Source organism: Archocentrus centrarchus, chromosome 18 (genome assembly GCF_007364275.1).
Source record: "Archocentrus centrarchus isolate MPI-CPG fArcCen1 chromosome 18, fArcCen1, whole genome shotgun sequence".
Lineage (NCBI taxonomy): Eukaryota > Metazoa > Chordata > Actinopteri > Cichliformes > Cichlidae > Archocentrus > Archocentrus centrarchus.
Window position 1 is genome coordinate 1,498,061 of NC_044363.1, and position 23,138 is coordinate 1,521,198.

Sequence of the window (23,138 nt, forward strand, 5' to 3'; positions counted from 1 at the left end):
CCCAGTCTAAGATATATAATGATTATTTGGAACTGAGTCATCTAAAGTTACAACAGCAGAGTCCAAAAATAAAATTACTGAGCTGGAAATGAGCAATATAGTTCCCTTTCTATATATTTAGTGAAAGCTTAACTCTGGTGTGAATGTCGCGGCTTCTCAGTTTGCGACAAAAATCTCCTCGCTTTTTTGTGCTAATCAGCCGGATTTTTACTGCATATCGGACCAAGTCATCTTCTCACTACATTTCTCTCTTTGGCGCTGCTATGTGAGAGTACTCACCTTCCTCACCACTCAGCTGTTACCTGGATGCCACTGATCAGCTGACTTTCCACCAAACAGCGAGTAGCCTACCTTAGCTAGCAAGCTACACTTTGGCTGCACCTTCTAGCTGTGGATTTTATTTCATCAATGCTGGCCTCCCCTGGAACATCTCTTTGCCAATGTGTCCATGAGCTACTTTCCTGGTTCACTCTCCCTGTCCTGGCATCACTGCTTGCTGTTGCTGTGGTCCAACACTGGCTGTCTCCTCCTCTTCTTTAGCTCCACTGACATGGTACTCCTAAAATACTTCACTTTAGCACTTCACAGCCTGTACTGCCACTTCACTCTGGACTGTACTGCTGTTACTAAATCTCTTGGACGCCTACATCATCCCCGTTATGTACATGAAAGCTCCCCCTTTAAGGCTGTGCATTTGGAACATCATAATTCCTTTATATTGCCTGACACTTAATCAGAAAATGTCATTCCCTCTGTGCTGTCTGGCAGGCTTTCCAGTAGGCAATGAAGACATCACTATAAACGTAAAGGGAGCATTCTGAGCAATTTATGTCCACTGGCTTGCATCAACAGCACCATTCCATTTTGATCAGCTATCAATGGTGCATCATTCATGGTGCTGAACAAACAATAAAGCACCACTAATCCACGATATTATTACTCACAAGAATATTGACTTCCTTTGCTGAACAGAGACATGGCAAAATCAGCAGGACCTTTTCTTCACTCAACCAAGCCACTCCCCCTGGCTTTGTGTACATTCGGAAACCTCGCTCCAAAGGTTGTGGTGGTGGGTTAGCCATCATACATCAAGCCGACATCCTGGTTAAAGAACTATCACAACCTAATGTCACCTCTTTTTTTGAGTGACTCTAATTGGACCCATATAGCTCCAGGTTGTCCTTATCTACCACCCCTCTAAAGTCTCCACTAACTTCAGAGGCATATAGAGACTGAGTGAGGTCCTATAAAACTTCTCTTTTCAAAGACAAGGCCCATTATTACTCCTCCCCCGTTCACCAACAGCAAAGACATCCGAGATTGCTGTTCTCTACAATCAGTCACCTACTTCGCCCCATTGATCGACCTCATCCTTCAAGTGCCCCTGCCACGCTTTCAACACGCACTAAGCTCTGGCAACATATAACCCCCCTCCCCCATTCATTTCCACTTGCTCCTGGTAAAGGCACACATTACCTACAAGATCCTTCTTCTCACTTAGAATGCCCTGGCCCCTCAGTATTTGTCCAATCTCCTTCACCCATTCAAACAGTCTCATGACAGTTCGGTCCTCAGCCATGGTTCTGCTCTCTGTCCCTCGAACCAATCTCCATACCTTTGGGGACGGAGCCTTCAAAAACTTTTGAAAGCTCACTTCTTCAGAAAGTCTTGAACTAGGTTTATTTACTCATTTGTTTTATTTATTTACATTTGTTTATTTTCAGGCTTTCTACTTTCTTGGGTTTCTTTAAAGGGGCTACATAAATCAAAGCTACACAAAGTTATCATTATTATGATTAAGGCTGGCAAGCTATGTATCATCAATATTAATTCAAAGATGGTCTTACTAACAAGTCAGTCACCCATTCCTGCACACATCAGCAAGGGGTTTCACTGCCTTTTGTAGATACACCAGCAAGTTAATTGATATAACTCAAGGAAATCGGTATGTTTTGGAGAAACAGAGGCTGTCATAAATTCAGATAAAAAAGAGTTGAAATAAAATTACATTGTGCTGGAAGACTTTGCTAAACACAATATAGAACAGAATTAACTTTATAAGAATGTTTTTACTACCAAATGTTAAAAAAAAAAAAAAAAAAAACAATACTACCACAGAGTGTTTGTGGCTGTACACCTCTGACCCCCTTCATACTGATCAAAGGTAAGATACTTGACCCACCGCTATTCACACTACTGACACATTGTAGTAAGTAAGTAAGTTTGCTAATGGTAGTGTAGTACATCCTATCAACAAACAGAAAGAGGAAGTTTTTTCATCTACTTTGGTGGTACAGAAAGGACAACGTGAATCTTTATGTGGGTAAAAGAGATGACCATAGGCTGCAATAAAAGGCAGGACCTGACTACTTATAGTGGGACATATTTAGGATCCCCTGGTGTCTTGGGGGGGATACATAAATAACAGTCTTACATACTTCAACACAACCATTCCTTGCCAGTAAAGCACAGCAGCAGATTCATTTTTAATGTCTCACTTTCTGATGTGCTGTGTCAGACTTACACATAAGGCATCAATAATTTTTGTATAGAGCTGTATGTGAATTTCTGCCAGAGATTTCATGTGGTAAAGGTGAAAATAGGTTGTGTGAGAAATACGTCTTCTAGCATATGCTATTCAATACCACGCCCCTTTCTAATGAAACCCCCTACAGAATATAAAGTTTCCTGGCTGTCAGAGGGTTACACACAGAATGAGGAGCTTCATTTTAATAACAGCTTTGGTTCTCTGCAGCCGCAGTAAGTACAGTGTGTCATTGTTCTCTATATTTAAAAAAGGCCAGTTTTAATGTTAAACTTGCAAGATATATATACAATGTTTAACTAATGGAATCCCCTTATAAATATTGTATCTGCTGTTTTTTTCAGGCTGGATCTCTGTCTCAGGTTCTGAGTTTCAGACTGTGGAGGTCCAGCTCGGTGAAGAAGTCACACTGCAGTGCTCCAACATCTCCAAATATCCAACGCAGACAGACTGGTTCAGAGTGGTCAACAGAACTAAGCCCAGCTGTGTCTCTGCTATGTATGGAGCTCACACCCAAGCTTCATTCTGTGATGAATTTAAAAACAGAAATTTTAATATGAGTTCCAACATCACTTTTGTCTTCCTTAAAATCAAGCAAGTGGATTTATCTGATTCTGGTCTGTATTTCTGTGGATTTTACATTGATGGAAATACAGTTATTTCCAGTGCAGTTGAGTTAAGAATTCAAGGTAAGCTTTTGTTCTTGAATGACCTCTTTTTGTTTAGTTTGTCTCTTTATGTTTAGCATGAAAACATTGTAAAAACCAGAAATTATTATAATAGTCATTGTTCTTTATAGGTGATGAAACCAATGAAGGAGAGGATTTTCAGACTAAAAGTAAGATTCTTTTTTTCCTGTTTCTAAATTTTTTTTTAGTTTCAGTACCATCACTAATTTATCTAAAACAACTAGACTGAATTAAACTGATGTTTTAATCTATTTTTGTAGAGGAGCCCGTTAAAATGACACAGCAGACAGCCATCATCCTTGGAGGTCTGACAGGTTTGCTCACTATTGTGGTCGTTATTCTTGGTCTAAAAATCTGGACATTTCAAAAAGGTGAGGTTGGTTATAATTTATTTCACCTTATCTTCTGAACTGCTTAACAATGTCTTTGGTTGGTAATAATAAACTAATCATTTGATATTTCTATTTAGCTGCTGGAGAACCAAAAGAATATAACAAGGTAAATTAATCTTTATTTTTTACTGACAGTTTGTAAACTATTTACTATGATTTAAATGTAGCACTGAAACATATAATTGTTCTGTGAATACGCTCACCGTGTTGCATTAAGGAGTAAATTCAAGCAAGCAACTGTAATCTTTCATGTTCTTTGGCCTCAATTAATACCATTAGAACCAGAAAAAACTTGAATAATTTTCACAGGAAAACTGTTTAGTAACAGCTGATCTAGACTAAAGAAAAAAAGCAAAACAAGAAATCTCCATAGTCTGAAAAACTCAAATTCTAAGTAAAATGTAATGTGGGTAAAATGGTAGCTGACGCCAGACTTGTTCCTTTCTTCTCAAGACACATCTGCTTTCTGAGGAAGCTGTAGTTTTTTTAGTTTTTAGATTTTTGACAGTTTTTTTTCTTTTTAATATATCAAAAATGGAGTCTTTCTGCTGTGCTGTGATGAACTAGTTGTGTGTACCTTAGGAACTGTATGTCAGTAGATTTACCTCTAAAAGTCTCACTTTGAAACTCAAATAATCCACAAAACCACCAGTTTTTCACTTTTTTGGCATTTGGGGGTGTCATGCAGTGTTTAACTAGATATTCTTATTTTCAGGATGGGAGTTCAGACAATCTGAACTATGCAGCTCTGAATTTCCAGAAAAAAGCCAAAAGAAGCCGTGGACCTGCAACACAGAGAGAGCTGGAGCCTCATGTTGTGTATGCTGCCACAAGATAGATGGAGCTGCAGCTCAGAACAGATATCATGCTTTATCATGTTAATTTGCTGGTGACTTTGTGTATGTGTTATGTTCGAGCTAAATGCTTTGCAAAACAAATAAATATGTATTCGGTCCATGTTTGCATCTTCTGCGTTGTGCCTCTGTGTTTTTCTTATGCTGTTCGCTTTTTATCTTAGATAAAAAAAAAAAAAAAACAAGCTTAAAGTGTGATTATAGAGGAGGAGTCAGAAATGGCACTGTTGACTGTGAAACTTCCTCATGGGGAGAGTCTGATGGTCTGCTGTGGGAGGAGTGACATAGAAGACATTTTCAGAATAAGAAACAGCACTGTGAGCACAGCTGGGGTGAAGGTCATGAGGCTTCTAAAGTAAAAGCTCTTTAAATATAAAAACATGAATGTGATCTATTGAAATCAGTTGCTTTGTTTAGACATCTTTATTATGTAACAGCAGAATATGCCGGCGCTCAGAGGTGAGACACATTACGTTAGCCAGAAATAACATTTTTACCACAAACCACAAACACGTACCTTAAAGGACACACGAGTCTTATCTGATGATGGTAAATCACTTCAGTCATTGTCACATTACATGTAAGATATATATCTATCAAGATGGAATACATAACTGGTTTTCTTTCCATTTAGAGCACAAACTGCAGGCTAAGGACATATCAGAACCACAAAAGTCAAATTCTTGGTCATAGTAAATGAAAGGTCACGTCTGTACAACATTCGCAGCAATACTTTCCATGAGCCATTAACTTATTTTGGTTAGACCATGGTGGTCCAACCAACCGACAGTGGCATCATTCACAGAAAAAAATACGGCTTTACACTAAAGGCTAAACGTAAACGTAGTACAAATTCATCCATCCATCCATTCTCTTCCTCTTATCCGGGGCCGATTCGCGGGGGCAGGAGCCTAAGCAGAGAAGCCCAGGCTTCCCTCTCCCCAGCCACCTCCTTCAGCTCATCTGGAGGTACCCCAAGGCATTCCCAGGCCAGCCGAGGGATATAATCTCCCCAGCGTGTCCTGGGTCTACCACGGGGTCTCCTCCCGGTGGGACATGCCCGGAACACCTCACCCAAGAGGCGGCCAGAAGGCATCCTAATCAGATGCCTGAGCCACCTCAACTGGCTCCTTTCGATGTGGAGGAGCAGCGGCTCTACTCTGAGCCCCTCCCGGATAGCTGCACTCCTCACCCTATCTCTAAGGGAGAGGCTAGCCACCCTTCGAACTCATTTCTGCCGCTTGTATTCGCGATCTTATTCTTTCGGTCACTACCCAAAGCTCGTGACAACAGGTGAGGGTAGGAACATAGATTGACTGGTAAATCAAGAGCTTTGCTTTTACACTAAGCTCCCTCTTCACCATGACAGACCGGTGCAGCGTCCGCATCACTGCAGAAGCGGCCCTGATCCGTCTGTTGATCTCCCACTCTCTTCTCCCTTCACTCGTGAACAAGACTGCGAGATACTTGAACTCCTCCACTTGGGGCAAGAACTCGTTCCTGAGTCAGAGAGGGCACTCCACCCTTTTCCTGCCAAGGACCATGGCCTCAGGCTTCAAGGTGCTGATTATCATGCCAACCGCTTTACACTCAGCTGCGAACCATTCCACTGCGAGCTGGAGGCCACCCCCTGATGAAGCCAACAGGACCTCATCATCTGCAAAGAGCAGAGATGAGACTCTGAGGCCACCAAGGAAGAAGCCTTCCGCCACCTGGCTACGCCTAGAAATTCTGTCCATAAAAATTATGAACAGAATCGGTGACAAAGGGCAGCCCTGATGGAGTCCAACACCCACAGGAAATGAATCCGTCTTATTACCAGCTATACGGACTAAGCTCTCACTGCAGATGTATAGAGACTGAATGGCCCACAACAACGGGCCAGACACTCCACACTCCTGCAGGACCTCCCACAGGATACCCCGACATGGTCGAATGCCTTCTCTAAGTCCACAAAGCACATGTAGACTGGTTTGGCAAACTCCCACGCCCACTCACATATCGTTGAGAGGATAAAGAGCTGGTCTAGCGTTCCGCGACCAGGACGAAAACTGCATTGTTCCTCCTGGATCCGAGGTGCGACTAACGGACGGACCCTCCTTTCCAGCACCCTGGTATAGACCTTACCGGGGAGGCTGAGGAGTGTGATCCCCCGAAAGTTGGAGCACACCCTCTGGTCTCCCTGCTTAAAGATGGGGACCACCACCCCGGTCTGCCAATCCAATGGCACTGCCCCAGATCTCCACGTGATGTTGCAGAGGCGTGTCAACCAAGACAGCCCTACAACATCCAGAGCCTTCAGGAACTCAGGGCGAATCTCGTCCACCCCAGGGGCCCTGCCACCAAGGAGTTGTTTAACTGCCTCAGTGACCTCACCCCCAGTGATGGTCAAGTCATTCCCCTCGTCCCCAGACTCTGCTTCCACTACAGAAGGTGTGTCAGTGGGATTCAGAAGGTTCTCAAAGTATTCCTTCCACCGTCCGACTATAGCCTCAGTTGAAGTCAGCAGCACCCCATTCGCACTATAAACCATGCAAATGGAGCACTGCTTTCCCCTCCTGAGTCACCTGACGGTTTGCCAGAATCGCTTTGATTCCGTCCAAAAGTCTTTTTCCATAGTCTCACCGTACTCCTCCTACACCCGAATTTTTGCTTCCGCCACCGCCTGAGCTGCAATCCTCTTGGCCTGCCGATACCTGTCAGCTGCCTCCGGAGTCCCACAGGCTAACCAAGCCCGCTTGATGGCTCCCTTCACCTCCAGTGACCACCACCTGGTTCGAGGGTTACCACGACAACAGGCACCAACCACCTTGCAGCCACAGCTCTGAGCAGTAGCCTCAACAATGGAGGTGCGGAACATGGTCCATTCAGACTCAATGTCCTCAGCCTCCCTTGGAATGCTTTCGAAGTTCTGCCGGACATGGGAGTTGAAGCTCTCCCGGACTGGAGCTTATGCCAGGAGTTCCCAGTGCACACTCACAATACGTTTAGGTGCGCCAGGTCTGTCCAGCATCTTCCCCCGCCACCTGATCCAACTCACCACCAGGTGGTAATCAGTTGACAGCTCAGCTCCTCTCTTCACCTGAGTGTCCAAAACATACGGCTGCAGAGCTGATGATACGATTACAAAATCGATCATCGACCTGCGACCTAGGGTGTCCTGGTGCCATGTGCACTTATGGACATCCATAAGTGTTTGTTATGGACAAACTGGGGTTTGCACAAAGTCCAATAACAAGACACCATTCAGGTTCAGATCGGGCAGACCATTCCTCCCAATCACGCCCCTCCAGGTCTCACTGTCATTGCCCACGTGAGCGTTGAAGTCTCGCAGCAATATTTCCCATAAGCCATTAATTTATTTTGCTTAGACCATGGTGATCCAACCAACCAACACTGGCATCATTCACTGAAAAAAAAAGGCTCGATACTAAAGGCTAAAGGTAAATATAGCACAAACTGAAACCAAATTTACAGACTCTGCAAAATAATAGTCATCAGTACAAAATATGTGATTAAGCCGGTCAAATAATGTTAAAGGAATGGAAAACAGTACACATTTTAGAGTTTTTATATACGTACTTCTGCTCTTGTGAAACTTTATCATTGAGAGCCAATGCAAATTCAAAGTACACATCACCTATTAAGCTCAGAGATATGATCTTGTTCTATTTATTTTTGATGGTGACTTTTGTGGACTTGGGAATAAAGTATCCCAGGATGCATTTTGAACAAAGTTCACATGCAGCAATGATGGAGGACAGAGCCCCAAACTCAGGGCTGGACTGGTAATCGGGCGTACCGGGCATTTGCCCGGTGGGCCGACAGTCCTCAAGGGCCGATGCTGTGGGATTTTTTTTTCTTCCCCTTTTTTTTCCTAAGAGATCGGCCCACAATTTAGAGGGGGCGGCCCATTGGCCCATCTTCAATATAGACAGTGGACCGAACCAATCAGGACAGTAGACAGCAGATTTCTCCCATATTGGCTTCTCTTCATTGGCTCATAATACCATATCACCCCAACAGAGCACTTCACTCTCAGACTGCTGGCTTACTTGTGGTTCCTAGGATACTTAAGAGTAGAATGGGAGGCAGAGCCTTCAGCTTTCAGGCCCCTCTTCTGTGGAACCAGCTTCCAGCTTGGATTCAGGAGACAGACACCCTCTCTATTTTTAAGATTAGGATGGCTGTTGGGCTTTCTCTGTAATTATTGTGGGGTCTTTACCTTACACTATAAAGTGCCTTGAGGCGGCTGTTTGTTGTGAGTTGGTGCTGTATAAATAAAATTGAATTGAAAAGGCTGAAACAGTAATGCATCCTAAAACAAAATTAATAATCAACTTTAACCCTCCAGCATTAATAACGATTAAGTTCAGGGGACAATGAAATGGTATTAAGGGGGCCCCAAATCAAATCTTGCTTAGGGCCCCTTCAAGGCTTGGGCCGACTCTGCTGTAGGTGAAGACAGCAGCAGCATGATGAGCAATGGCAATTGATTCATATCAATATTTATTTACATTTGCATACTTCCCCAAATCTGGCAGCCATGGCACCTTAATCTGATAAAATAGCAAACGGTCAAGGCTACACAGTAGTTTGAATTTGTAGCCTCTATGCTGGCTAAACATGTTTAAAAACACTCAAACAGGTGAAATAACACATTTTAAAAAGCTAAATGATGCGTAAAAGCTTTGCAATTTAAGCATTACTAAAGTAAGTTTAAAAAAAGTATAAAAATATTATTAGCAAAAGGTATGCTCATATTGAATATAAGTAAGACAGCGTCAAATGCTTTTAAGACATAGGTGGGGCCAGTCTAAGCCAAAAATGCCAGGGCCAGGCTGTAGAGCAGCCCTGCCCAAGTCTTGAAATACCACTTCTTCTGTGTCATAACCCGTGGTGGCAAAAGTACTGACATTCTATACTTAAGTAGAAGTACAAGTACTTGTGTTAAAACATACTTTGGTAAAAGTCAAGTACTGGTTCAACTTCTTTACTCAAGGAAAAGTAAAAAAGTACAGGCTCTGAAATGTACTCAAAGTAAGAAAGAAAGAGTAGTTTCCTGGAGGACGTTTGTACCTACTGTTTCTCTGTAACGCTAACTGAACCTGATTATATATTATTGTAATAATATAAAATTGTTCATTCTAATGACATTTTTATTCTAATGAATGTGTCCTCCATAGTAGACGGTGATTATGCCTCCACCTAAACACAAATATGAGGAAACTCAGGGGTTACGATGGGATTCAGAAGGTGGAGAAACTCTAAGATCAGCTGTAGTGGCTCTGCATGGAGAAAAGAATCACAGCTTTCGACTGTGAGCTCCAGTGAATGATGTTGGTGTGCAGGCTGTGATCAGGTGACCTGCTGCTGCTGCTCTGAGGTTTACTGCTCTGTGTGGATGAACTGAACTCACAAAGATGTAACCCAATATTTCACAGCTATCTGAGCTGATCTCAATCCCCTACACTGACAGCATACAGGCTGTATAAATGTTGGATTCAGTGAATGAATCTCAGCATCAGCAGCTTTGATTCAAACTCATCTCTGCAACACTGATGTAACCTGTAACTCTGACCATAAACACAGCCTCTGTGCACCAACACAGAGCTTTACTGTAAATGCAGTACAACAAGCTGACCTGTTTATTTTGTGGAAAGTCTTCAAAATGTTTGGAAGGTCACAAAGTTTGTCCAAAGTTCACCAGAACTGACTCAGATGATCGTCAGTCCAAGACTTTTTGATTTTCCAAAGTGCTTGCCCTTTAGAGCCCATCAAAATCGGTGACACAGTTCCCAAAGCTCAAATCTCGGCAATGCTTTAACGTATCGTATCAAAACCAAACTTGGTAGGTAGACTTGGGATCACCTCAGAAGGAAGCACAATAATCTTGGTGACATGTGACCTTTAGGGGCTGCTATGATTAGTAAAAATGTTTTTTGATCAATAATGGCCCATGTATTTGGATTTACAACAAAATTTCTATGCCTGTTAATACTGTTTGAGGTCACAAGACTGCTAAGTGCCAAGATGTGATGTTGACTCAATTGATGTGATTGTGATTTGGCACTACATAAATAAAACTGAACTGAAGTCAGCCACCATTTTGCATTTTATTCAAAAAGAAACAAATTTTTGGCCGGTCACAAACTTTGGCCGGTTTTCACTAAACTTGCTATATATGATCTTCAGAGGAAGCCTCACAAAAGTTATGACATTTCATAACTTTTTGGTTTGCAGAAGCATTTTTAGACTGTGATGGGAAAGCAACCAAAAAGTGAGTGAGCTTATATCTCAGCAATGCTTTGGCCTATCAAGACAAAACATCACAGTAATCTTTTGGACCCCGCCCTGAGGTCGGAGAAGGAATTTAGTGTCATTACACGACTTGAGAGCCTAAATAACAAGAGTTTTTTTTTAACCATACAATTTTTTTGCAGATCTTAACACCTGTTTGTTGCTATTCTCACAACTTGTTTCCTAACAACTGCTGTGGATCACTGCTTGGCCCCCTCATTGCTGCCTGCAGCTATAGTTTAACATACTTTAATAATATCAAAACTTAGCATTAAGTCAGGAATAAATAAAAGCACATTTGTGACAATTAAATATTTTACATTCCTACATTTGAGTCACCTCAAACACTCTGGCTGTGCAATGTAGGCTGTCAGATCACTGCTTACCTAGTAATCCTGGGTTTGGAGCATCCACATTTACTCTGAAGGAGGCTGTACAACTTTGAAAGGAGTCTAGTACTGGTCAATGAGTTAGTGAAGCTCACCTTTGTAATGACAGTGATACTGTTGAGGATTTCTGGTCTCTCCCTGGTTCATCATTAAATCTCTTTAGACTGAAGCCAAACAGCATCCTTAGAAATCTGTTAAAAGTATAAACCTATGACACCAAAGAACTCCCGTCATTGTTCCTTTTATAAGTACTAGACCTTTAGGGAGAGAGAATTGGTCCTGAGTGAGGGTCCAGACAAAGAGCGGTTCCAAAGACCCCTATGTTTATAAAAGCAAGGGAACAGTTTACCCTGCCTAGGATAGGGTTACCGGGGCCCCACCCTGGAGCCAGGCCTGGGGAGGGAGCTCAAGGGAGAGCGACTGGTGGCCGGGCATTAGCCCGTGGTGCTCAGCCGGGCGCAGCCCGAAGAGGTTACATGGGCCCGCCCTCCTGTAGGCCCACCACCCGCAGGAGGTGTCGTAGGGGTCGGGTGCAGTGTGTGTCGGGCGGTGGCCGAGGGCGGAGGCCCTGGCGGACCGATCCCCGGCTATCAAGACTGGCTATTGGGACATGGAATGTCACCTTTCTGGTGGGGAAGGAGCCTGAGCTAGTGCGTGAGGTTGAGAGATACCAGATAGATATAGTTGGGCGCACCTCAACGCATGGCCTGGGCTCTGGAACCAGTCTCCTGGAGAAGGGCTGGACTCTGTTCCAGTCTGGAGTTGCCCTCGGTGAGAGGCGGCGAGCTGGGGTGGGTATTCTTGTATCCCCCCGGCTTGCTGCCTGTACGTCGGAGTTTTCACCGGTGGTTGAGAGGGTTGTTTCCCTGCTCCTTCGGGCCGGGGAAGGGGTCCTGACTGTTGTTTGCGCTTATGCGTCAAATGACAGTTCAGAGTACCCACCCTTTTTGGAGTCGCTGGGCGGGATGCTGGAGAGTCCTCCATTCGTTGACTCCATAGTCTTGCTGGGAGACTTAAACGCTCACGTGGGCAATGACAGTGAGACCTGGAGGGGCGTGATTGGGAGGAACGGCCTGCCCGATCTGAACCCGAATGGTGTCTTGTTATTGGACTTCTGTGCAAACCCCAGTTTGTCCATAACGACCACCATGTTTGAACATAAGGTTGTCCATAAGTGGACATGGCACAAGGACACCCTAGGTCGCAGGTTGATGATCGATTTTGTAATCGTATCATCAGATCTGCGGCCATATGTTTTGGACACTCGGGTGAAGAGAGGAGCTGAGCTGTCAACTGATCACCACCTGGTGGTGAGTTGGATCAGGTGGCGGGGGAAGATGCTGGACAGACCTGGTGCACCTAAACGTATTGTGAGTGTGTGCTGGGAACACCTGGCAAAAGCCCCAGTCCGGGAGATCTTCAACTCCCATGTCCGGCAGAACTTCGACAGCATTCTGAGGGAGGCTGAGGACACTGAGTCCGAATGGACCATGTTCCGCACCTCCATTGTTGAGGCTGCTACTCAGAGCTGTGGCTGCAAGGCGGTTGGTGCCTGTCGTGGTGGTAACCCCCGAACCAGATAGTGGTCACCGGAGGTGAAGGGAGCCATCAAGCTGAAGAAAGAGTCCTATCGGGCTTGGTTAGCCTGTGGGACTCCGGAGGCAGCTGACAGGTATCGACAGGCCAAGCGGAACGCAGCTCGGGCAGTGGCCAACGCAAAAACTTGGGTGTGGGAGGAGTTTGGTGAGGCTATGGAACAAGACTTTCGGTCTCGTAGCCAGGTGGCGGAGGGCTTCTTCCTTGGTGGCCTCAGAGTCTCATCTCTGCTCTTTGCAGATGATGCGGTCCTGTTGGCTTCATCAGGGGGTGGCCTCATGAGAATCAGCACCTCTAAGTCTGAGGCCATGGTCCTCAGCCGGAAAAGGGTGGAGTGCCCTCTCCAGCTCAGGAACGAGTTCTTGCCCCAAGTGGAGGAGTTCAAGTATCTCGGGGTCTTGTTCACGAGTGACGGGAGACGGGAACGGGAGATCGACAGATGGATCGAGGCTGCTTCTGCAGTGATGCGGACGCTGCACCGGTCTGTCGTGGTGAAGAGGGAGCTTAGTGTAAAAGCAAAGCTCTTGATTTACCGGTTGATCTACGTTCCTACCCTCACCTGTGGTCACGAGCTTTGGGTAGTGACCGAAAGAATAAGATCGCGAATACAAGCGGCAGAAATGAGTTTCCTTCGAAGGGTGGCTGGCCTCTCCCTTAGAGATAGGGTGAGGAGTGCAGCTATCCGGGAGGGGCTCAGAGTAGAGCTGCTGCTCCTCCACATCGAAAGGAGCCAGTTTAGGTGGCTCGGGCATCTGATTAGGATGCCTCCTGGCCGCCTCTTGGGTGAGGTGTTCCGGGCATGTCCCACTGGGAGGAGGCCCAGTGACAGACCCAGGACACGCTGGCGAGATTATATTTCTCGGCTGGCCTGGGAACGTCTTGGGGTCCCCCAGGATGAGCTAGAGGAGGTGGCTGGGGAGAGGAAAGCCTGGGCTTCTCTGCTTAGGCTCCTGCACCCGCGACCCGGCCCCGGATAAGCGGAAGAAAATGGATGGATGGATGGAAGGACCTTTAGGGACTAGAAAATAAATGCTTCAAAGTTTACAAGCTGTTGAGGAGTGGATTTTTATGCATTTGTAAATCTTTCAAATTTCCAGGTCTGGAAACTTGTAAGATTTATCCGACATAATGTGGAGACTTTGTTACGAGATAGTAGCTATAGATAAATTACATGGAAAGGCATTGCATTCTATAGAGAGGTCACTAACAAGATGAAAAACAAACAAACAAACAAAGAAAAAACAACACCCCGCCCCTCTAAACTCCTTTATAAGAGCTGTGCGGTACAAACTAGCCGTGTAGTGACAGGATTAAGCACATGATGAGGAGCTTTGTCTTGAAAACAGCTCAGTATATGTTCAACCTATTTCACCCATACCAACAACCTCGTGACACTTCGGTCCTCAGCCATGGTTCTGCTTTCTGTCCCTCTCAACAACCTCCATACCTTTGGGGAGCCTTCAGAAACCTTTGAAAACTCACCTCTTCAGAAAGTCCTTTAATATCTACTTTATTTTTATTTGTTTACTTTTGTTTATTTACTTTTTTGTTTGTTTGTTTTTGTACGTCCTTGGGTTTCTTGAAAGTGGCAGCATAAATCAAAGCTTCACAAAGTTAGTATTATTATGATTAAGCCTAGCAAGCTACATATCATCAATGTTAAATCAAAGATGGTCTTACTAACAAGTCAGTCACCCATTCCTGCACACATCAGCAAGGGATTCACTGCATTTTGTAAATACACCAGCAAGTTAACTGATATAACTCAAGGAAATCGGTATGTTTTGGAGAAACAGAGGCTGTCATAAATTCAGATAAAAAAGAGTTGAAATAAAATTACATTGTGCTGGAAGACTTTACTAAACACAATATAGAACAGAATTAACTTTATAAGAATGTTTTTACTACCAAATGTTAAAAAAAAACAAAAAAACAATACTACCACAGAGTGTTTGTGGCTGTACACCTCTGACCCCCTTCATACTGATCAAAGGTAACATACTTGACCCACCGCTATTCACACTACTGACACATTGTAGTAAGTAAGTAAGTTTGCTAATGGTAGTGTAGTACATCCTATCAACAGTAAACAGAAAGAGGAAGTTTTTTCATCTACTTTGGTGGTACAGAAAGGACAACGTGAATCTTTATGTGGGTAAAAGAGATGACCATAGGCTGCAATAAAAGGCAGTAAGTACAGTGTGTCATTGTTCTCTATATTTAAAAAAGGCCAGTTTCAATGTTAAACTTGCAAGATATATATAAAATGTTTAACTAATGGAATCCCCTTAGAAATATTGTATCTGCTGTTTTTCAGGCTGGATCTCTGTCTCAGGTTCTGAGTTTCAGACTGTGGACGTCCAGCTCGGTGAAGAAGTCACACTGCAGTGCTCCAACATCTCCAAACATCCAGCGCAGACAGACTGGTTCAGAGTGGTCAACAGAACTAAGCCCAGCTGTGTCTCTTCTATGTATGGAGCTCACACCCAAGCTTTATTCTGTGATGAATTTAAAAATAGAAATTTTAATATGAGTTCCAACATCACTTTTGTCTTCCTTAAAATCAAGCAAGTGGATTTATCTGACACTGGTCTGTATTTCTGTGGATTTTACATCAATAGACATACAATCATTTCCAGTGCAGTTGAGTTAAGAATTCAAGGTAAGCTTTTGTTTTTGAATGACCTCTTTTTGTTTAGTTTGACTCGTCATGTCTAGCATGAAAACATTGTAAAAATCACAAATTATTATAATAGTCATGGTTCTTTATAGGTGATGAAACCAATGAAGGAGAGGATTTTAACACTGAAAGTAAGATTCTTTTTTCCTATTTCTAAAATTTTTTTTTCCATTGTCGAGGTAGTTTCAGTACCATCATTAATGTATCTAAAACAACTAGACTGAATTAAACTGATGTTTTAATCTATTTTTGTAGAGGAGCCCGTTAAAATGACACAGCAGACAGCCATCATCCTTGGAGGTCTGACAGGTTTGCTCACTATTGTGGTCGTTATTCTTGGTCTAAAAATCTGGACATTTCAAAAAGGTGAGGTTGGTTATAATTTATTTCACCTTATCTTCTAAACTGTTAACAATGTCTTTGGTTGGTAATAATAAACTAATCATTTGATATTTCTGTTTAGCTGCTGGAGAACCAAAAGAATATAACAAGGTAAATTCATCTTTATTTTTTACTGACAGTTTGTAAACTATTTACTATGATTTAAATGTGGCACTGAAACATATAATTGTTCTGTGAATACCATCGAGCTGTTGCATTAAGGAGTAAATTCAAGCAAGCAACTGTAATCATTCATGTTCTTTAGCCTCAATTAATACCATTAGAACCAGAAAAACTTTTAATAATTTCAACAGGAAAACTGTTTAGTAACATCTGATCTAGACTAAAGAAAAAAAAACAAAACAAGAAATCTCCATAGTCAGAAAAGCTCAAACTGTAACTATAGTTTAAACACATTACTGTTTCTCATGAGCACAGGTTTTTTTTTCTTTTTAATATATCAAAAATGGAGTCTTTCCGTTGTGCTGTAACAAGCTGGCTGTGTGTAGCCTGGGAACTGTATGTCAGTTAGATTTACCTCTAAAAGTCTCACTTTGAAACTCAAATAATCCACAAAACCACTAGTTTTTCATTTTTTGGCATTTGGGGGTGTCATGCAGTGTTTAACTAGATATTCTTATTTTCAGGATGGGAGTTCAGACAATCTGAACTATGCAGCTCTGAATTTCCAGAAAAAAGCCAAAAGAAGCCGTGGACCTGCAACACAGAGAGAGCTGGAGCCTCATGTTGTGTCATGGCGTGTGTGTGTGGCAGGCAGGATTGGACCCCAGGATGCAGACTCAAAGAAAACAGGATTTATTGGAAAAATACAAAACAAACCTATACAGGGAAGGAACTAAACAAAAACCTGAGGAGGAGCAGGGAGACACACAGCGAGGGAACACTGAAGACGACGCGACAAGAAACAGATGAACACTGAGGGCTTAAATACACAGCAGGTAATCAGGGCAAGAGGAAACAGCAGGGAGCAACAGGTGAAGCAAATGAAACTAATAACAGGGGTTAGCAAAACTAGACACAAAGCACAGGGAACACAAGACTGTCAAAATAATACAGGAAGTGACTAACCAAGGTGCACGCAGACTACATACGGGGAACTGGCACACAGACACGGGGCAGAGACGCAGACAAGTCACAACACTAGGAATAACTCAACATGAAAACACAGGTCAGGGACAAGACATCGGGACAAAACAGACAAGACCATGGAGCAGGGGAGACAGAGACAAAGGGAACAAGCGTATCAAAACAACTGAAAAACAACAAAACTCAGGGAAGACAGAACTAAACACAAAATGCTGGGCAGACGGCCCAGGACCATGACAGCACCCCCCCCTCAAAGGCCGGCACCCGACGGCCAAAACAGGAAACAAAACCAGACCAGGGAGGGAGGCGGGGGACCAGGACGGAGGGACCGGAACAAAAACAAAACCAGGCAGGGAGCAACAAAGGCAGGGAGCAAAACATCAAAAATCACAATGTCAGAACAAAAACAGCAGGGGCACAAGGCCGGGACAAAGTCCAAAAACAGGGACAAAACACAGGGATGAGAAAAAAAAACAACTGGATGAAACAAAAAGCGACGGCACAAGGCCGGAGAGCTCCAATGTCCAAAACAGGGGGTCAAAACAAGGAACAGTTCAGGAGCTATGACAAAAACAGAAACAAAAAGAGCAATGGCCAGGGGGAACAAACAGTCCATAGTTCAGGGGGCCGTCCAGGCCAAGGGGCCAAAAAGCAGAGTCCAAACCTCTCAGGCGGGCGACCGCGGCTCCAGCGGCGGCGACGAGGAATCGTGGCAGGGGGCCGACCGCGGCACCAGCGGCGGCGGCGAGGAGTCGTGGCAGGGGGCCGACCGCGGCTCCAGCGGCGGCGGCGAGGAGTCGAGGCAGGGGGCCGACCGCGGCTCCAGCGGCGGCGGCGGCGAGGAGACGAGACTGGGGGCCGACCGCGGCTCCAGCGGCGGCGGCGGCGAGGAGACGAGACTGGGGGCCGACCGCGGCTCCAGCGGCGGCGGCGGCGAGACGAGGCTGAGGGCCGACCGCGCTCCAGGCGGCGGCGGCGAGACGAGACTGAGGGCCGACCGCGCTCCAGGCGGCGGCGGCGAGGAGACCAGACTGGGGGCCGACCGCGCTCCAGGCGGCGGCGGCAAGACGAGGCAGGAGGCTCGAACCGAGCCCGACGCTCCAACTGAGCGTAACCCTTGGGCTTCAAACACGGCTCCGACTGAGCCGGACCCTTGGGCTGAACGGGGCCTACAAGGTGAGGCTCCGCATGTGCAGGCTGGGTCTGCGGTGTAGGGCACACAGCTACTTCACTGAGCAGCTGGGGCTGCTTGGGGGATGGACCAGGTGCATGTGATGGTGGGTGCGTGGAAGCTAACACTATGGAGGGCGAGGGAGCTGACGCTATGGAGGGCGAGGGAGCTGACGCTATGGGGGGCGAGGGAGCTGACGCTATGGGGGGCGAGGGAGCTGACGCTATGGACTGTGACTGCAGGGAGGCTGAGGGACCTAGGGGGACCGAGGGACCAGGAATGGAAGTACAGGAGGGAACTAAGGCTGACACTGAGGGAGCTGACACGGAGGGAGCTAGGAGTGTGGAAGCTGAGGACGGGGAAGCTGACACTGGGGAAGCTGACTGCGGGAGAGGTGAGGGGACCGAAGCTAACTGCGGGGAAACTGGAGTCGGGGGAGCAGGAACAGAGGAGACGGGGACTGAGGCTGCAGGGGGAACCACAACGAAAGGAGCTGAGGGACCAGAGGAGGGAACAAAAGGGACCAAAACTGACGGGACTGAAGCTAAGGGAACTGGCACTAGGGGCCGCGTGGAAGCAGGCCGGGAGACGACTGGCTGCGTGGAAGCAGGCCGGGAGACGACTGGCTGCGTGGAAGCAGGCCGGGAGACGACTGGCTGCGTGGAAGCAGGCCGGGAGACGACTGGCTGCGTGGAAGCAGGCCGGGAGACGACTGGCTGCGTGGAAGCAGGCCGGGAGACGACTGGCTGCGTGGAAGCAGTCCGGGCGCTAGGGAGAGCCGGCTGCGTGGAAGCAGGCCGGGCGCTAGGGAGAGCTGAAGGGACTACTGGGAACTGAGGGACTGAGGGACCAGAAGTGGAAGTAGAGTAAGGGACTACGGGGACCTGAGGGACTACGGGGACCTGAGGGACTACGGGGACCTGAGGGACTACGGGGACCTGAGGGACTACGGGGACCTGAGGGACTACGGGGACCTGAGGGACTGAGGTGACTGAGGACGAGGGGACTGAAGCTGAGGAGGATGAGGGGACTGAGGTGACTGAGGACGAGGGGACTGAAGCTGAGGAGGATGAGGGGACTGAGGTGACTGAGGACGAGGGGGCTGACGCTGAGGAGGATGAGAGGACTGAGGTGACTGAGGACGAGGGGGCTGACGCTGAGGAGGATGAGGGGACTGAGGTGACTGAGGACGAGGGGGCTGACGCTGAGGAGGATGAGGGGACTGAGGTAACTGAGGACGAGGGGGCTGACGCTGAGGAGGATGAGGGGACTGAGACTAAAACTGAAGATGAAGGGACTGGAGGTGAAACTAAACTGACCAAGGGGATCACAGAAAGAGAAACCACTGGAGGGGGCAAAGCTGAGGCAGGGTGAACTAGAGCGGCTGGAGCTGCTGCTGACTGAGGGCGAGCAGGCTGAGAGCTAGGGAGAGCTGACTGCGTGGAAACTGACTGAGAGCTAGGGAAAGCTGAGGCTGAGGGAGCTGAAGCGGGGAGAGCTGGCACTGGGGAAGTTGAAGCGGGGAGAGCTACAGAGGCTGACTGAGACTGAGCGGAGGCTGGAACTACAAGAACTGACTGAGACTGGGAGGTGGCCGGAGCTACAGCTGACTGAGACTGGGAGGTGGCCGGAGCTACAGCGGACTGAGACTGGGAGGTGGCCGGAGCTACAGCTGACTGAGACGGGAGTAACTGGGGAGGAGCTGCTGCAGGCGGCGTGGGTGGCTGAGGCGCTGGTGCTCCCACCCGCGGAACAGAAGCGGGTGCAGGAGCATGAGGCACAGAGGATGGAGCGTCAGGGTTGAGTCCAGGTGTGAAACACACAGTCTTTTCTTTAGCCGGTTTATTGGAAACAGTCACCTTGGGAGACACGGAGGGGAAAGTGAGGGCTGCGGAATGAAGTATTTGTTCCGCATAACACTGGGTTAGCCGGGGCAAGGAATCCATAAGCCAGGTGTGTTCTGTCAACATGTCATGTATCCTGTGGGCGATGGTATTCCCCAGCTCCTCACTGGGTAGCCGGAACCACAGGATACAGAGCTTGGATGCCTTGTTGCAAATGTCTGATCTGGCTGTCAAGGACGGTGGAGCAGTGTGGTTAATCATGTCTGACGAGCCGGGGAAAGGAGGGACAGATTCAGTGGTGGAGTCGGAAGTGGTTGAAAACTGCAGAGAGTCCATTGTCATTTTATCCCTGGCTGCTGGCTCCGTTCGGCTTTTATGGCGCCGGGAATTCCGCTTACGTGCCAGCGTAGCGGGTCGTGAAGGAGGTGTGCTGGGGCATGACGAGGCCGGTGGAGGCGAATCTGATGCCAGGGAGAATCCGCCCAGCTTAATCCCTAAAGGCTGGGGCAGAGGTGGGGCAGTGGTATCGAGCGGTTGCTGCAGTGCGGCTGATGAACAGGGCTGTGGCGGCGGAGGTGGAGAGAGCGGCAAGCTCTGACGCGGAGACCCTTTAACCCAGCTGGAGTCTCCGCAAGCGCGGTGAGAGCGGCGGAGCTGTCCCTCGTACTCGGGAGCCAGCCACGGCTTCCTCCTCACCACTTCCTGCAGGTGAGCTTGCACAGCTAGCTGCCGTTCACACAGGTCTGAGTCCGCGGGGTCTTTGAAATGGTCGCGTCGTTCTGTCATGGCGTGTGTGTGTGGCAGGCAGGATTGGACCCCAGGATGCAGACTCAAAGAAAACAGGATTTATTGGAAAAATACAAAACAAACCTATACAGGGAAGGAACTAAACAAAAACCTGAGGAGGAGCAGGGAGACACACAGCGAGGGAACACTGAAGACGACGCGACAAGAAACAGATGAACACTGAGGGCTTAAATACACAGCAGGTAATCAGGGCAAGAGGAAACAGCAGGGAGCAACAGGTGAAGCAAATGAAACTAATAACAGGGGTTAGCAAAACTAGACACAAAGCACAGGGAACACAAGACTGTCAAAATAATACAGGAAGTGACTAACCAAGGTGCACGCAGACTACATACGGGGAACTGGCACACAGACACGGGGCAGAGACGCAGACAAGTCACAACACTAGGAATAACTCAACATGAAAACACAGGTCAGGGACAAGACATCGGGACAAAACAGACAAGACCATGGAGCAGGGGAGACAGAGACAAAGGGAACAAGCGTATCAAAACAACTGAAAAACAACAAAACTCAGGGAAGACAGAACTAAACACAAAATGCTGGGCAGACGGCCCAGGACCATGACATGTTGTGTATGCTGCCACAAGATAGATGGAGCTGCAGCTCAGAACAGATATCATGCTTTATCATGTTAATTTGATGGTGACTTTGTGTATGTGTTATGATTGAGATAAACGCTTTGCAAAACAAATAAATATGTATTCGGTCCATGTTTGCATCTTCTGCTTTGTGCCTCTGTGTCTTTCTTATGCTGTTTGCTTTTTATCTGAGATGAAAAAAAAAAAAAAAAACAAGCTTAAAGTGTGATTCTAGAGGAGGAGTCAGAAATGGCACTGTTGACTGTGAAACTTCCTCATGGGGAGAGTCTGATGGTCTGCTGTGGGAGGAGTGACATAGAAGACATTTTGAGAGTAAGAAACAGCACTGTGAGCACAGCTGGGGTGAAGGTCACGAGGCTTCTAAAGTAAAAGCGCTTTAAGTATAAAAACCACTGAATGTGATCCATTGAAATCAGTTGCTTTGTTTAGACATCTTTATTATATAACAACAGAATATGCTGGCGCTCAGAGGTGAGACACATTACGTTAGCCAAAAATAACATTTTTACCACAAACCACAAACACGTACCTTAAAGGACACACGAGTCTTATCTGATGATGGTAAATCACTTCAGTTATTGTCACATTACATGTAAGATATCTATGCCTCAAACTTACACAAAGAGAAGACTCTTGCACATAATCTGGTCAAGTTCCTAATGCTGTCAGGGAGTCAGTGGAATTGTTTAAAGGGTCAGAGAAGCAAGATGGAATAAATAACTGTTTTCTTATCATTTAGAGCACAAACTGCAGGACAAGAATGTATCAAAACCACAAAAGTCAAATTCCTGATCATAATAAAGGAAAAGTCACGTCTGTACAAAATTCACAGCAATACTTTCCATCCATCCATCCATCCATCCATCCATCCATCCATCCGCTTCCACTCATCCTGCTCAGGGTTGTGGGGGTGGGGGTGGGGGGGTGGGGGTGGGGGGGGGGCTGGAGCCTACCTGCCAAGAACAACTTGCTCCTGGCTCACAATTTCAAAACCCGCCGTTGGCCTGTGTCTGTCAGCAGAGGTCATCTACAGAATATAATTTGCTCATGTCATGCCTAATAGACAACCATTTGTTAATTTATTCGTTCTGGAGTAAAGTTTTTTGGGCTGAGATTAAAGTTAAGCTTAATAACTGTATAATTTTATTTAAATTTATTGGTGACCTGAAGCACTGTCAGTGTATTCTGAACCAAATAATTCCTTCCATGATGACTGTAAATTATGACTCGAGTGGACAAATTTAGAAATCAGGGTACCTTTGGAATCCTTGGATCTAGGTGATTTCAAGGCACCCTATGATGTCATTTTTTGCCATATTGGATTTTGTGGAAAGTGTTCAAAATTGTGTAGGTTTGAGGCATAGATATCTTACATGTAATGTGACAATAACTGAAGTGATTTACCATCATCAGATAAGACTCGTGTGTCCTTTAAGGTACGTGTTTGTGGTTTGTGGTAAAAATGTTATTTTTGGCTAACGTAATGTGTCTCACCTCTGAGCGCCGGCATATTCTGCAGACCATCAGACTCTCCCCATGAGGAAGTTTCACAGTCAACAGTGCCATTTCTGACTCCTCCTCTAGAATAACCCTTTAATCTTTTTTTTTTTTTTCATCTCAGATAAAAAGCAAACAGCATAAGAAAGACACAGAGGCACAAAGCAGAAGATGCAAACATGGACCGAATACATATTTATTTGTTTTGCAAAGCGTTTATCTCAATCATAACACATACACAAAGTCACCATCAAATTAACATGATAAAGCATGATATCTGTTCT

At 46.1% G+C, this 23,138-nt stretch overlaps 2 protein-coding genes across 2 annotated transcripts; both read left to right on the plus strand.

Moving 5' to 3' along the window:
• The first annotated feature begins 2,714 nt into the window (after positions 1-2,714).
• LOC115797522 (uncharacterized) lies at positions 2,715-4,533 on the plus strand. The gene is made up of 6 exons (XM_030754115.1): positions 2,715-2,760; positions 2,890-3,234; positions 3,345-3,383; positions 3,495-3,605; positions 3,704-3,732; positions 4,342-4,533. The coding sequence occupies exons 1-6, from the start codon at positions 2,715-2,717 to the stop codon at positions 4,462-4,464; spliced, it is 693 nt and encodes a 230-aa protein (XP_030609975.1). The 3' UTR covers positions 4,465-4,533.
• Positions 4,534-4,923: 390 nt separating this feature from the next.
• On the plus strand, positions 4,924-22,998 carry LOC115797602 (uncharacterized). Its single transcript, XM_030754200.1, has 8 exons — positions 4,924-4,939; positions 15,083-15,427; positions 15,538-15,576; positions 15,698-15,811; positions 15,909-15,937; positions 16,474-16,583; positions 20,108-20,460; positions 22,979-22,998. Exons 1-8 carry the CDS (start codon positions 4,924-4,926, stop codon positions 22,996-22,998), a joined length of 1,026 nt encoding a protein of 341 aa, XP_030610060.1.
• Positions 22,999-23,138: the final 140 nt, after the last annotated feature.